Genomic DNA, 14,548 nt, shown 5'->3' with positions numbered 1-14,548 from the left:
AGGGGAGAATCCTTCCTGCCTCTTCCATCTTCGGGAGGTGGCCAGCAACCCTCGTGGCTGCATCCCTCCAATCTCGGCCTCTGACCTCACGTGGCCTTCTCCCCTCGTGTGTCTGTGCCTCTTCTCTTTTCGTAAGGACACAAATCATATGGGATTAAGGCCCACTGGACTCCAGCATGACCTCATCTTAATTACAAGCCTATTTCCAAATAAGGTCACAACTGAGGTATAGGGGTTAGGACTAGGGCATACCTTTTGGGGAGATACAATTCAACCCCTAACACCCATGAAGTCCCTAAGGCCTTCTAATCTCAGTAAGGGCCAGATGCCAGGGCATCCTCTTCAACCCATCCAACTCCCATACTCTCACCTGTGAGGATCATTCCTTAAGACTAAGATGTTTCCTTGGAAAATGTTGGGAAGCCTCAAGGAACACTTGATGTGTCATGAAAAAGAAAAAAAAAAAACCACCAAGGGAATTCCCTGGTGGTCAAGTGGTTGGGACTCTGCACTCTCACTGCAAAGGGCCCAAGGGCCTGGGTTCAATCCCTGGTTGGGAACTAAAACCAACAAGCTTCAGGGGGCGACCGGAAGGAAAAAAAAAAAAACCCACTGAGATTTGACCTTGTAAACATTCTTAACAAAGCTCTTCCCGAAGAGGTCCCTGGAGTTATGCCTTTCAACTCCTCTCAGTTTCCACGCTTTCCTTCTACCCGTCTCTCACATCGAGATGTTATCCAAACGAGGCAGGGAAATTAGTGTTTATGATGGTGCAAAAAGTAACTGAGCATTCCATGAAACTATGGACTCCAATGTAATAGTAATTTTCAAAAATCATGAGGTCAGGTTTGTTTCTGCAGATTATGTTCTGTGTTGCTAGCGGACAAAGGCTAGATACACCATGCATGAGTGGACCTTGGGCATAACGCCAGCCTGGGTTGGCAAAACCAGGGAGGAGTCGGGTTTTGATGGCTCCATGTGTCACCAAGCCTCCCAGCCCGGTGGCCTGCAGATTTCAGAGAAGCGAATGAAGACTGTCAACTGGAAGAGAAATTCAATGTATCTGAGATATGAGAAAGGTAGGTCAACAATGATCAGATCATCAAGTAGCAACAGCTACCCCTGGGAAGAGCACGCTCGTGCACTGCGGCATCGAAATTTCGAAAGCAAACCTTTCTTATCTCCAACTAAAGGGAAAAGCCTCACCGCCCACTGAGCTCAGACAGATAGAGAGGCATTGGCCGGCGTCCCTGCCATGCCAGGGATCAGAGAAAGCTCCCTCACCTGGAAAACGTGCTTAAAGGAACCTCAGACTGTTCTTCCCCTTGCAGCCAAGGGCAGCTATTTCCCGGGTTCTCCACCTGCTGTTAAGGAAAAACTAAACCACCCCTTCATTACCCCAACACACCCCGGGAAAAGGAAGAGACTAGAGAAGTACAATCGGTCCCCGACTTATGATGGTCTGACTTACGTCTCAACTTAACAATGGTGCAAAAATGATATGCATTCAGTAGAAACCATACTTCGAAGTGTGAATTTTGCCCTTTTCCTGGGCTAGTGATACCCTCTCGTGACGCTGGGCGGTGGCAAATGAGGGTCAGTGACTCACACTCACAACCACTCTGGACCCAGACAACCATTCTGGTTTCCACCTGCCGTAGTCAACAAATTACATGAGGTATTCAACCCTCTACTATAAAATAAGCTTTGTGTTAGATGATTTTGCATTTAAGTGTTCCGAGCAGGTTTAAGGTGGGCGAGGCTAAGCTCTAACATTTGATAGGTTAAGTGAATTAAATACATTTTTTTGAAAATTTGAGGTATAGGGAATTCCCTGGCAGTCTAGTGGTTAGGGCTTGGTGCTTTCACTGCCAGGGCCCGGGAACTAAGATTCCACGAGCTCACAGTGTAGCCAAAAAAAAGAGAGAAAAAAGAAAATTGAGGTATAGTTGATGTACAGTAAATATGCTTTTGACCTAAAGCTATTTTTAACTTATGGTAAGTCTATCGGGATTTAACCCCATCGTCAGTCAAGGAGGACCTGTACCCGAAGTCCTCGGAAGTCACAGCGACCTGTACAGGAATCCACTGCTGGTAACCAACACTCACCCCAGGAAATAGGCAGTGCCTCCCGCATCCCCACCACTGCGGGGCCTTAGAAGGAGTTTCTCTGTCTCTCACCCATCCATGACCTTATCCTGTTTTGTTTTTTAACATCCAAATACAGGAACTTCAGGTCTCAGACCTCACCCTGACACTAGGCCCCCAAAGAGAAAAGAATGATGGTTGTTATGAAATCATTTCAAATGAGAAACAGACTAACCGTCCCTTTCCTAAGGCACAACTTAAATTGTGTGCACTTGGGGAGATAAGACAACCATCACGTGCTATTGAAAACACCCTCTGACCTTCCAGAGAACCTCTAAGTGTCTGTGAGGCAGGCGAGCACCTCCAAGGTGCCAGGTACCAGGATGGGCAGGTGTCCAGTTTACAGATGCAGTCTTGCCGAGTCCCTCTCATACATAAACGTCAGACCGCACGTGCCTTCAGACAACGGTTTTCCTTCGGTGCAACCAAGGAAAACAAAGGGAGCATCTTCATTTCTTCTCCCAGAGGGCACAGACTTCAGCAGCATCTCGTGTCTTCATAAAAAGCAAGCCCAACCTATCAAAGAGCCAGCCGGCAACAACGGCACAGGGTGAAGGGAAAAGGGGGAAAGGAAAAGAATTCTTACCAACGCAAGACTTGAAACAAAAACACTGGCCCCTGGGAAAAACAGGAGTCCATTGATCTGACGGTCCTGGGAGTTGGAAGCGCTCAGAGGGCAGGAAACCCTCCTCTCACCGAAGGGAAAGCCAAGACAGCCAGTGTGTCGGTGGGGACCTCACAAGGGTGCTTGGTTGTTCTCCACAGCATCAGCTCAGAGTGGTGGGAAGTAAAACCTGTTATCATGCACTGGACCCAGGAACCCGGTAGCTGTCCTCGGATGTCCAGTGGGAGCGAGGAAAAAGGAGAGCTGAGCGCTGAACCAGGCATAAGCCCTGCTTATGACTCACTTCAATCCTGGGTTGATTCCAGAACATTGTCTGCACTGCAATTCAGCACAGCTCCTCAAAGCCAGACTCTAGTCCAAAGGCAAGTGAAGATGCCGATAAGAAAATAGTCCTTTTTCCTTCGGCCCTTTGCCCCCACGACTTCCTCTTAACACCCAACGTCTCACGTCTTGATTGAGAAGTAACCGCCCTTGTGAGACCTTCTTGCTGCTCTAACGCAAAGCAGTTGTGATCCTGACATACCAGCCGGATAAATCCAACTTAATGGGAACGTTCAGTGGCCAAGAGCAGGCTGCCAAGAGCACAGCATTAGGCTGGCAGAGTTTAAATCACTTAACAACATCCAATGCCAACATTAAATCAGGAATTGCTGACCATTTGGTAGAGAGTTATGAATTAAGGAGTATGAGACTGGAGTTAAAGCAAAAGCCTTATCCAACGTTCAAGTGCAGCCACTCATGCCAAACTATAAACATATCACTTCCTGGAGGATGTGCCAGGCCACTTCAACTTGAAATCAAGGACTGTCGGTGTGCATCCAAGATCCTTGCAAACATCCAGCAAGCACACAAGCCCCGCCGGTCTCTTCTGCTCCGCAAGCACAGTGACCCAACCTCTGATCTGCCCAGCAGACAAAACGATTAGGATTCCTTGGATCGATGGGCATAATAACGTTCCCAAAGATGGAGCATTTCAATTGACTGAAAACACTCAGAGCACCTACCACACAACCACTGCTTGCATTTGACTGAATGCCAAGTCCTCCCAAGGAGGACCTGCCCAAGGATTTACCAACAATCATCTCATTTCCATTCTCAAAATTTTGAGGTGGCAACTTCACCGTAAGTACAGTTTCTCAACTGAGCAGCCTTATGCAAGAGACATGATTCCCAAACTATGGATTCCTCTCTTGTTGTCAATCAACCGTCCCTCACACATCTCCCAACAGCCCTTGTGTTGGGGAAGATGGTACCACACACAGTCGAGAACCGCTGATGAGTGCGTGACGTGGCGCAACAGAGCAGCCTTCCCAGAGAGACGAAATGAAACTCCAGATTCCCCTCGGCACAGAGATTTCCTGTTCCGTCTTATTAACTAAGCCACAGCCAAACCAGAAATTAGCTCTGCCATTCTTCCACTCCTCTTAGAAGATTAAAAAAAACACATTAAGTTACAACCAGACTTTCACAGCTTCTATTGAGAAATACTTTCTTTTTATTATACAGGTTTCATATACATAACAATTATTCAGGGAACATTTACAGGCAAGGAGCTCAATTCCAAAACTCCGTTTTCACCCACACACACTGTACTTCACACTCATCTTGGGGGTCAGCCCAACAGGAATAAGACAAAGTTATTGCTTTGTGAACAGAAAGCTTCAATTAAATTAGAGTCTTCCAGAGCCGAGAACAGCACTCAGGATTCCTCTTGACTCTTAATACCCTGTGTACATATGAATAAAGCCTAAAGATGTGTCTTAGATTACCCCGTCACCTTTAAAAGCTAATATTAAAGTTGAATCCCATTTCTCAAAAAGTCATAAGAAGTGCACCCGTATTTACAGACCCCATTAAATTATCCATAAATAAAATCTGTACACTCAACGCAGCTTCTCAAAATACAGAATTCTCCTCTGGGACTTGGGATGAGACACAGCAAAAAAAAATGCTTCACGCCCACCCCTTTTCAAGTTTTCTCGAAACACCAAGATGTGAAATAAATACGCAAAATAAAGCTTCCGTACCTTAAAGGAACATGTCTTTTCTAAGAGCCTCCTCCTATTTGAAGAGTTAACTTTCAAAGTTTTGTTTTGTTTTTTTCTTAAAAAGAAAAACATAAAATCATCAGCAGGCTTTGCTTCTACAAGTTTCGTAAAACCCGAAGGGTCCCTGTGAACAAGGGATTTAAAGTGTGTCAAATACCAACCTATTAACCAGTTCTTAAGCGGATAGAATCCTTGCCTCCCGCGGTATGTAGGATGAGACTGAAGAGGCTACATAAATACTTTTATCTTAACACTGAAAGTTATAGTGGATCTGAATCACATCCATTTGACATTTCAACAGCTATGTGTGTGTGGGTTTTTGTTAGCCCAGGGAATTTATTTAAAAGCTTCCAAAACTTGTAGCACCACTTTCAGAGAAAGGAAGAATGGGGTTCCAGAAACTAAAGTATCAGCTTAATGGGTAAAGAACCAGCACTCGTCACCTCCCGATAGCTCGTCCAGAGTTTAGGAGACACTTCAGCCCTCCTTAAATACTAAGGAATCCAGGAGGGCACGTGAAGATCTGGAAATCCGACGGAGGCCCTTTTCGTGGGAAGGTGGATAACAAACTCTGTCCCCCAGGCAAGCGGGGTTCCCAGTTTGTCCTGGTCGAAACCGGTTTTGGAGTCCTTTTCCTTCCAGACTCTTCGGCCCTTTGTTCACCCGTTTTACTTCCTGTGCTTCTCCATCTTTTCCAGGGTTTTGCTAGAATCGGCTGGACTCTGGTCTCCGGGGTTCATGTAGGATTTGTCTATGACCATCAGGGCTTCTTTTATGTAGTTCTGCAGGGCAGACACAGCAGCACAGATGGCCTGGCTGCCAAACCCGTGGGTAATCAGGCTGAAATGAGACAAGCAGTTCTGAATGCTGGTCTCCAGGACCGGAGTGGGCCGGTTGTTCCCATTGGGAGTTCGGTCTTGATTGAGGAGGTCTGTGAATTCTTTACACACTTGCCTGTGAAAGACAGTCAACACACACCACTTGAGTTCAATCTAGGCCGTGACAGGTAAAGAGCACAAACTAGTGTGGGGATGACACCTAGAGGCAACGACAATTGGGGGCTGGCCAAGGAAGTAGATTTTAAACTAATAGCAAAGCCAGCTACCGCGTTTAGCACCTATTCTGTGCTGGGCCCTGAACTAAACTCTTTTTATTTATGTTTGGCCGCATTGGGCCTTCGTTGCTGCGTGCGGGCTTTCTTCTAGTTGCGGCGAGCGGGGGCTACTCTTCGTTGCGGTGCGTGGGCCTCTCATCGCGGTGGCTTCTCTTGTTGCGGGGCACGGGCTCTCGGCACGCGGGCTTCAGTAGTTGCGGCACGTGGGCTTCAGTAGTTGTGGCTCTTGGGCTCTAGGGCTCTAGAGCGCAGGCTCAGTAGCTGTGGCGCACGGGCTTAGTTGCTCCGCGGCACGTGGGATCTTCCCGGGCCAGGGCTTGAACCCGTGTCCCCTGCATTGGCAGGCGGATTCTTGACCACTGCGCCCCCAGGGAAGCCCTGAACTAAACTCTTTTAAGTACTATCTTATTTAATCCTCACTGCAATTAGAAAAGATAAAAGGATTAATGCCAGGATCAACTGGCCAAGGTCACCAGGACTGGTAAGAGGTGGAGTCAGAATTCCAGCCCAGGAGAGTAAGGGCTAGCTTTACTTGATGCAGATTGGTTCCTTAAACCAATTCTGTCAAGATCCCTGAATTCATTTCCCTGAAACTCACTCTTTCGATACAGGCTGGTTCACTGTGCTCTCTTTTGCCCTATTTCCCACTTGACTACTTCTGCTTCATTTACCATGATTTTAAAATCCATTTACTCTTGGTTTCTATGAGAAATCCCTCAGCTGCATTAAGTCGTTTTGAGACATCTCATTTGCCCTCGTCTCCTACACACACAACGCGGACCATTACCTTTTAAAAATCAAAAACATCTTGTTATCAGGAGGCAGAAGGTGCAGGATCTTGACTGGATGTGATAAAATAAATTGTCTTCAACACATTTTTGTAAGACATGCAAATAAGATAATGAAAGAGTAGCTTAACTAGTTTGAGCTGAATAACTAAACGGCTGAAAAACACTCATTCTGAGCAATACACTCACTGCTCTAATTCTTCTAAATCCTACAGAAAGCGACTCTAATTTGACTCTGTAAAAGATGCTCCTTGCCATTTCCTCTTGCTCAACACCCTAACTTACTTCAGGAGCCTTTCGTTCTTGAGCACCAGGACTGTGCTGGCCCCTCAAGCTGCAAGGTCAGGGCATTAGGGCATCAAATTCTCAAGCCTGGATACTTACTGTGCAGCCAGCAGCATATTCTTCCTAGTTGCCATCTCATTGCGTCCTCCGAGATGAGGTCTGGTTAAATACTCGGCCACGGATTTACTAGGAAATTCTGCTTCACAGACATAGGCAAAGTCCCGAGCCAAATGAACAGCCTCACCTAGAATAATCGGCAATGGCAACAGACTTCAGGGCCACTGTGGTCCCCAAGGCAAACTGTCCCTTCCCTCCTTCTCCAGCACTATCGGTATTGCTCTAGCAGTCATTTTGCATTCTAAAATGCAATCATACAAGGGGACAACAATCCAGCCAGTAAGCAGAACTTCCTGGGTACTCTCCCCTAGGGTGAAATCATACAATGTAAGAAAAAAAAAAAAAAAAGCCTGAAAATTTTAACTGTACTTAAGCGATGTTACCCCAGTCCTCTGCCCAAGCTGAGCAGATGCTCCTCTCGCTGCTGAAACAGCATCCAGCATCCGTCGGTAGTGCAGAAGTCGGAAAACTTAGGGGGGGTGAGCATGACTGACAAAGAAGCAAACTGTCACTTTTCTTTATGAAACTGGGACAAAAGTCTTTGACACGGAACTCTGTTTCTAAATGAGGGCGCCCCATTACTGGTGGAGGTAAGTCTCTAGAATGTTGCTTTAAGAAAGAGAAGCAGGAGTGTTTCCTACTGGAAATGTTAGGAGCCCTACCTACTCTCTGGTCTCAGGTATTGGGGGGCAGAGGGAGAAAAACGAGGGGAGGGTGTCATTTGCGACCCAAGGCGCTGGGCTCTTTCTGGTTCCAAGATTTGGGTCTGCTAGAGCTTTTACAAACCCAGACGGTGGACCTCACCCACCATCGCCACTTCCCTCCCCGACTCACTAAATCAACATCTGAGAACCATTGTTCAAGGCACACGCTTTCTCATTCAAGCACCCCTGCCTGGCCGGTAAGGAAACCTAGGGGAGCCGCATTTACGCCCCACGCACGCAGAATCCACCATTCTCCATGCAGGACAGCTGGTCCCCAACAGCATCGAACAGGCAGCTCCTTTCTCCTTGCCCTGACCTCCAAAGACACTCGTAAAAAGGTAGAGCAGGGCCCTGCCAAGTCTCTTTTAGCACCGCAGTCGCGCCATTTAGACCAGGGAAAGAAAGTGTTCAAAAGATTGCCTGACTACCAGGAGACCACCCCTCATTGGCTCCTCCGGCCCCCGAGCCGGGGCCCAGCGCCCTGCTGATTGGGCGAGGTGCTGGCGGCCGCTCCAGGCTTAAGGATAAGCCCCTCCGTGTTCATCAACTCATTATCCTGTGCGCAGTAACAACGAGCTTGTTTTGTTTTGAAAAATAATTATTTCACTTTTCCCTCGCCCACTTTGTAAAAGGCCGTACTGCATTCTTGGCTACTTTCCAGGTTCGGGGCGCAGGTCCATTCGAGAAACTGAAATGTCACATCCGAACTACCTTAGGACTGGGGAGAGGGGCTCATCTGTGCGCCCCGTTACTTTTTTTTTTTGATGGGGGAAATGAACAAAGGAACTGTGAATTGGGCTGGTCTCATTGTATACAAGGGCTTTTCTCTTCACTGACCACAGTCCCAATATTCCACAGCTACAAAAACTAGAAACGGTCCTGGCTGCCCACCAGTAACCAGCTTTTTTTTAAAAAAAGGTGTACCAAATGATCGACTGCATCCTTCAAAAACTGGTTCATCTGATAATGTGATGTCTTAGGAAAACCAGTTTCTTTTTCACAATGATTTTCTGGGAGACCCAGAACAGAATACTTCAGCAGATAGATCGTTAAATGTTTAACTTATTTGATTAAATGACTGTGATTCATTGTCATGAACGCATGGCAAAATCGCTTGCATCTCTCTTTTGTGACTAAGAGTTGTTTTTAACCTTTTCTTATACCTTTTTTTTGAGGGGGGGCGGGTGCCGCACCCTACGGCATGTGGGATCTTAGCTCCCCGATCAGGGGTGGAACCCACGCCCCCTGCATTGGAAGGCGAAGTCTCAACCACTGGATCGCCAGGAAGTCCCTAAGGTTTTCTTTAGAGAAATGTTAAAAGACTCAACACAGCACTAACTAAAAACACCGCAAAACAAAAACACAACTCCACTGACCTTCTACTAAAGATGTCAGGAGGGTGACGTGAGCAGCTTTCCGTCTCCCCGCTGGAAGATTCAACCCAATCTTGTCCAACTTCTCCCGCAAGGATCGGCCACCATTTTTAGATTTGGCTCTGAGCAGAATAATAATAAAATAAAAAATTCTTTTCTCAAGAAACCACTTTAAAATTCTAAATGCCTAACGTGCTGCTTACAAAACAGAAATCTGTCCGAAACAACCTACATTACGTGACTCATAATCAAGTGACACGGAGAATCCTTATTTATTAGTTAATCCCTGTAAAATTCAAAAATCTTTCTCAGCGTCGCCAACATTATTATTATTTTTTTAATCACAGAACATTGCAAGTTGTACAGAGCAGACAAATTTTCACGTGTAGAAACTGCAGCAGCCCCCAAAAAAACAACTCCCTGGGGGAACCAGACCCATGGAGCTCCTCTATACAGATGCTACCACTTCATACAAGGAATCAAATTCTAACCAAATGAGAATTTGTTAGCGCTGTTTTAACACTTCCTTCTACATTTAGCACTTTCTAAAAGAGAAGATGTGTACTAAAACTCCCTGAGCCAATGAGAATTCAGTGTTAGGTACAAAGGTTCCATAAATGTTAAAACTATCTCCCTGGTCCTTTTATATTATTCATCCCCAACCATTCAACCGCCATGCCCAGAACGTGTCCCCATGTACCTTCTGAGGACACCTCCCAGTAATGAGGCATTTAAACACTCAGGCGGGGACAGTCGCCTCTGGACTTCGGCAACTGTCACTTTGTATTTAGATGTAGAGCTGAGGAGGGACAATCTTCCAGGGACCGAGCAGAAGACCTCGCTGGGATTCATCACAGCCTCCACCAGCTCCTTCTGACAAGGGAGACTCAAGGGGTTCTTCGTCATTGAAATAGGACCTGTGAGTGAAAATCAGAAGTGGCATTCCCAAGCAAACCACTAACCAAAGCTGGAAGAGCTCTTTGAACAACTAACACTGCATGTTGGACTATAAATTGCAAGCAGATTTTTTTAAAGCCATATTCTTCAAAGATAATCCAATCTGAATTTCACAATTTAACACCTTGGGAAGTTAATTAGTCAAGATCCCAGGCGTGGAGGGTTTGCATTTTCTGACCACTGTTAAAATCTGTTTCATTAGAACGTTTGTTTTCAAGAGACTACTTCATAACTAAATAAATGAAGATTTCTTTTTCCCCCCTCACTCAACGAATATCCAAAATCACAGGACATAATCATCTGGCAAAATCTTTCAGTGCAACTGATAACAGTCAATTTTAAAATACAAACCCACCTGCTCTAAGTTTACTGGGAAATTCAGTTTATTTTCTGAGGTTTTCTTTTTTTTTCCCCCCCAAACTCTCCTCAGTTGATTTCAAACAGTTTAACCTCAAGTAACAGACCATAGCTACATTTCATTTAGGATTACCCCATTTCCCAACAGAGCTAAACTGGGAATCCTGGCAGTACGTAACTTAATTTCATGAGCCACTCACTTGCCCAAGTAATCCAATTTTCCAAACCCCCACCCACCTATCCCTGCATAAACCCGACAGATCACCCAGCCTGATGCTTTTAGGGCTGTCTGTTTTGTAGGCCAAACTGTGTCCCACCGTCTTCTTGCAGGTCAGAATTAAGGCTCCTTACCCCCGTGCATATTTGAAATCAGGAATAAAATCACATCAACCCGTTCAACAATTAAAATTGTCACAGAACCAATCACTCCACTAAGGGTATGTGGTGACTTGTTTTCCAAATTAAGTCACTCTGGGATTCTTTCCTAGAGCATTGTAAAAACACTCTCGAATTCAAGAAGTAACACCCACCAAGGGAAAACTATGGAGTAACAAATCCGGAGATTGAGGGGCAGCTCCTGAGAACATCCTTTTCCATTTAGATCTTAAAGAAATGCCCCGTCTTCTCACTCCTAAAACCTATCTGCCTCGAGTCCCTGTCACTCCCTTCCACCACAAATGTCCCAAGTCGGATACCAAAAGCCCTACCTCACCAATAAGTTAATACCTTCCCAGTTACTGCTAAGAACCACTACAGGGTGTGTGACGCCAGAGGAAGAAAAGAACTCGTTCTCACTCCGTACCTTTGCGAATAACCGTCTGATCATGCAGAAGTAGGTGCTGGTCGTCGACATTCTGGGGGAGAAATGACAAAGTTTCCTTTAAGTTCGGGGGAGCCTGGACGGGGTAGGAGAGAGGCAGTGGGGCGAACGGGTCCAGGCAGGGCCGAGGCGCTCACCTGCACCTCCTCCATCTGGTGCGCCATGTCGTGGAGCCCCAGGTTCTCGGCCAGGCCCGCGGCGTCCAGAGCGTGCGAGTGGGGCAGCAGCAGGTCCGAGCGGCGGTAGGCGTCCCTGCGGGCGCTCACGGCGCCACCGTCCAGCCCGGAGAGGTGGGGCAACAAGCCGGCCGGGCGCGCGTGGTGCGAGGGCAGCCCAGCCCCCTCCTGGCTCTGGCGGCCCGGCCAGGCCTGCTGCTGGCTACCGGTGGGCGCCGGCTGGTGCAGGGGATTGATGGCGGCGGCATACGCTTCTCCCAGATGCGAGTAGGGGTCGGCTGCCTGCGAGTAAGCCAGCTGCTGGTAGGGAGGCGGAAAGTAGGGTGGTGGCTGGTATTCGGCGACTCCAGCATGGGAGAGGGGCGGCGCGGGGCTGTAGAGATGCTGCCCGGCGGAGGAGAGGTGAGGCAGGCGCGGATTCCCATTGCTGCTCGCGTCGTGGCGATCCTGGGGCAGAGAAACGGAGACCCGGTTAGTACGAAACCCCGCTACTGCGTACGGCCCGCGGCCACCGCGCTGAGCCTTGTGACCCCCGGGGACCCACCGCACCAGCCCGGACCGACCCCCGCGGGGCCTGCCCTCGGGCCAAAAGGCCCCGGGGAGCAACGTGCCCCGGGGGTTTCGTTGTCAACCGCTACTCCGCAGAGGAAGGGGAAACTGGAGAAAGACCTGGAGGAACGCGCCCTCCGGACCCCGCGGCGAAGGTCTGACGCCCGAGGTATTCTGCGGCTCCAAGTCCGAATGCCAGGCCTTGGGCCGGAAGAAGCTGGGGCAGGGGTCCGGGGAGAAAGCCTGCAGGCAGCGCAGAGCGCGGTCGCTCACGAGCCCGCACATGCTGGCGTCGTCGGCCCAAAGTGGGGAAGCGGTGGGCGCGAATAATGCGCGCCGCGCAGGAAGTGCGCCTTTTCCCCGCCCCAGGGACCCTCCCTTCCACGCCCTCAGGACAAAGACCTCCGGGCGAGAGACCCTCCCTAGCGGGGGCAGCCACCCAGCGCCGCCCAAGGGACTCGGGGAGGAGCCCGCCGCAGCCAGGAGTGCGCTCCCTGCTAGCTGTGTCCCGACCAAGTAACGCCGTCCTGCCCAGCCACCGTCAGTCTCCCCACAAATCGGGCACGGAGAACGAAGGACCCCGAAAATTGGGCACCCTTGCCTGGGCACGTTCCCTCGCCCCACGGCTGTCCGACTTAATTTTCAAAGGACGTGTCGCCATGTGTTCCCGGGGTCACAGGGGTGGCGGGGGAACAGGAGACCTATGACACCGTCGCCCCCTAGCTGAAGTGCCCGGGCCTACAAACAGGGGCAGCCCCTCTAGGTCCCGCGGGCGCACGTCTCTCCCGCGTCCCCGCCGCCACCGCTCCCCTCTCCCGGGGCCCAGGCTCACGCCTCGCGCCGCCTGCGTCTTCTTCCTCTTTCCGCTCGCCGCCTCCCTCCCTCCCACCCTCCGAAACTCTAGCTCAACCTGTCCGACAGGCTGGAGCACTCCCGAGTGCTTACGGCCCCATCTGGCCTCAGCGCCCCCCCCCCGCCCCCTCTTCTCTGGAAAGCCAAACTTCGGTTGTTTTCTTGTTTCCCCGAGAGGGTAGCGGGGCAGGTGACAAGCCCGCCTCGGAGGAGACTCCGCAAAGGTGTCGCCGGCAGGTCACCTCGTCTGACTCCTTTGGACGGAGGTTTCGTGCGTAAAAGCCACCTCTAAAAGTTGCAGACCCAGCGCTCTTCCGAGAAAACGGGGAAAAGGGCTGTTTTGCTTCGCAAGAAACCGGCCGGTAAGCTTTGTGGGTGGGATCTGCTACGCTCTTTCCAGGCCCCATTCCCGAGACTGGATATTTAGGTAAAGGCCCGATTCAGGAAGGGGACCCCGGAGAAACGCACTAGGGAATGTCCGGAAAAGTGGACCCTGTCCCATCGAAGGGCGAGCGGTGGGTGCCTGTTCGCTGCTCCTGCGCCCTCGCCCCCGACCTCGGTCCAGTGGCCCGCGCCTCCGGGACTGTACTCGGGCGGGGCCAGGCTGCGCCCTTGTGCCCAGCTCACCTCGCAGTCCTCTTCATACTTGACATTATCGGTTATTTTCCACAACATGGCGTCCGGCGTCCCCCAAAACAGTCGCCAGTTAAATCCAGGTTCCCCCCACCCCCCGAGTGGTAAATCCAAAATTGGGGTCACGGTGGCCAGGCGTCTGCCGCTGCCCCCGCCGCGCGCGGGCTTAGCCGTCCCGGTCACTGGACGCGCATCGGCGGCTCCGCGATTGTAGATGGTGCCGCCGCGGGTGTAGAGGCCGCGGCCGGGGACCGGGGAAGCCGCGCCCGCAGTGTGTGTCCAGGCGATAGCCGGGGGATCCGGGCGCCTTAATGAGAAGAAATTATCATAACTCCTCCCCGGGGGCCGGCGCGAAGGCCCCGGCGCCGGGCGGGGCGGCCCCCAGCCAGTCCCAGCCTAGCTCCGCCCCGCATCCTGGCCCGGCGCCGCGCGGAGACCCACGCCTCGGGGGGCTTAGGAGAGGAGTCGAGTGGGCCGCACCTCGCTGACAGCCGCAAACCTGAGGCCAAAGTCCCTCATCACGCCATCCATCAGTCACCCTCACCAAGCACACACCTGAGGTTGGCAGAGCTGGGGACCGGGATCCGAATCCAAGAGCCCCCCCCCTCTTTCACCGACAGCGCCTTCCCCCACCCTCCAAAAGACGTCTCAACAGCTGAGGTCCCCCTATCTCCTAAAACGTCCCAAACACCCGCTCCAAGGAGATTTAAGGTTTAAACTGGAATCAGACCGCTGGAGTCCCAATCCCTCCGAGGGACGACGCCCTCCCCCGCACGGCGTGGGCACAGTGCGCTCGGGGTCCTCCGAGGGGGCGGGGGTGGGAAGGCCTTCTGGGGAGTCGGCCCCAAGCGCCACCGAGCGGGCGGGCCGCTCCACCGGCCCCGAAGTGTCGGACAACTGCGTTTCGCCGCCATCGCCCGAAGCTCCATCTCCAAGGCTGGGCTGCGGCCGGGAGGCGGGTGGGGGGCACCCGCCTACCCTCGCCCGGCCCTGCCCTGCCCG

General features: G+C 50.7%; 1 protein-coding gene across 1 annotated transcript; it reads right to left on the bottom strand.

The window, feature by feature from the left end:
- Window positions 1-4,252: 4,252 nt before the first annotated feature.
- On the bottom strand, window positions 4,253-13,810 carry TFAP2C (transcription factor AP-2 gamma). The gene is made up of 7 exons (XM_065892199.1): window positions 13,541-13,810; window positions 11,474-11,959; window positions 11,319-11,370; window positions 9,903-10,119; window positions 9,206-9,324; window positions 7,108-7,252; window positions 4,253-5,775 (listed from the first exon to the last, which is right to left on the bottom strand). Exons 1-7 carry the CDS (start codon window positions 13,586-13,588, stop codon window positions 5,490-5,492), a joined length of 1,353 nt encoding a protein of 450 aa, XP_065748271.1. The 5' UTR covers window positions 13,589-13,810; the 3' UTR covers window positions 4,253-5,489.
- Between the last annotated feature and the right edge of the window lie 738 nt (window positions 13,811-14,548).

This window comes from Phocoena phocoena, chromosome 15, assembly GCF_963924675.1.
Source record: "Phocoena phocoena chromosome 15, mPhoPho1.1, whole genome shotgun sequence".
NCBI classification, from domain to species: Eukaryota; Metazoa; Chordata; class Mammalia; order Artiodactyla; family Phocoenidae; genus Phocoena; species Phocoena phocoena.
This window is presented reverse-complemented; position numbering and strand designations above follow the sequence as displayed.

Coding starts and splice junctions, on each gene's coding strand:
- TFAP2C (XM_065892199.1), bottom strand. CDS start 13,588: ATGTTGTGGAAAATAACCGATAATGTCAAGTATGAAGAGGACTGCGAG. Junction 11,960..13,540: donor AGTATGAAGAGGACTGCGAG/GTGAGCTGGGCA, acceptor TCTCTGCCCCAG/GATCGCCACGACGCGAGCAG. Junction 11,371..11,473: donor ACCAGATGGAGGAGGTGCAG/GTGAGCGCCTCG, acceptor TTTCTCCCCCAG/AATGTCGACGACCAGCACCT.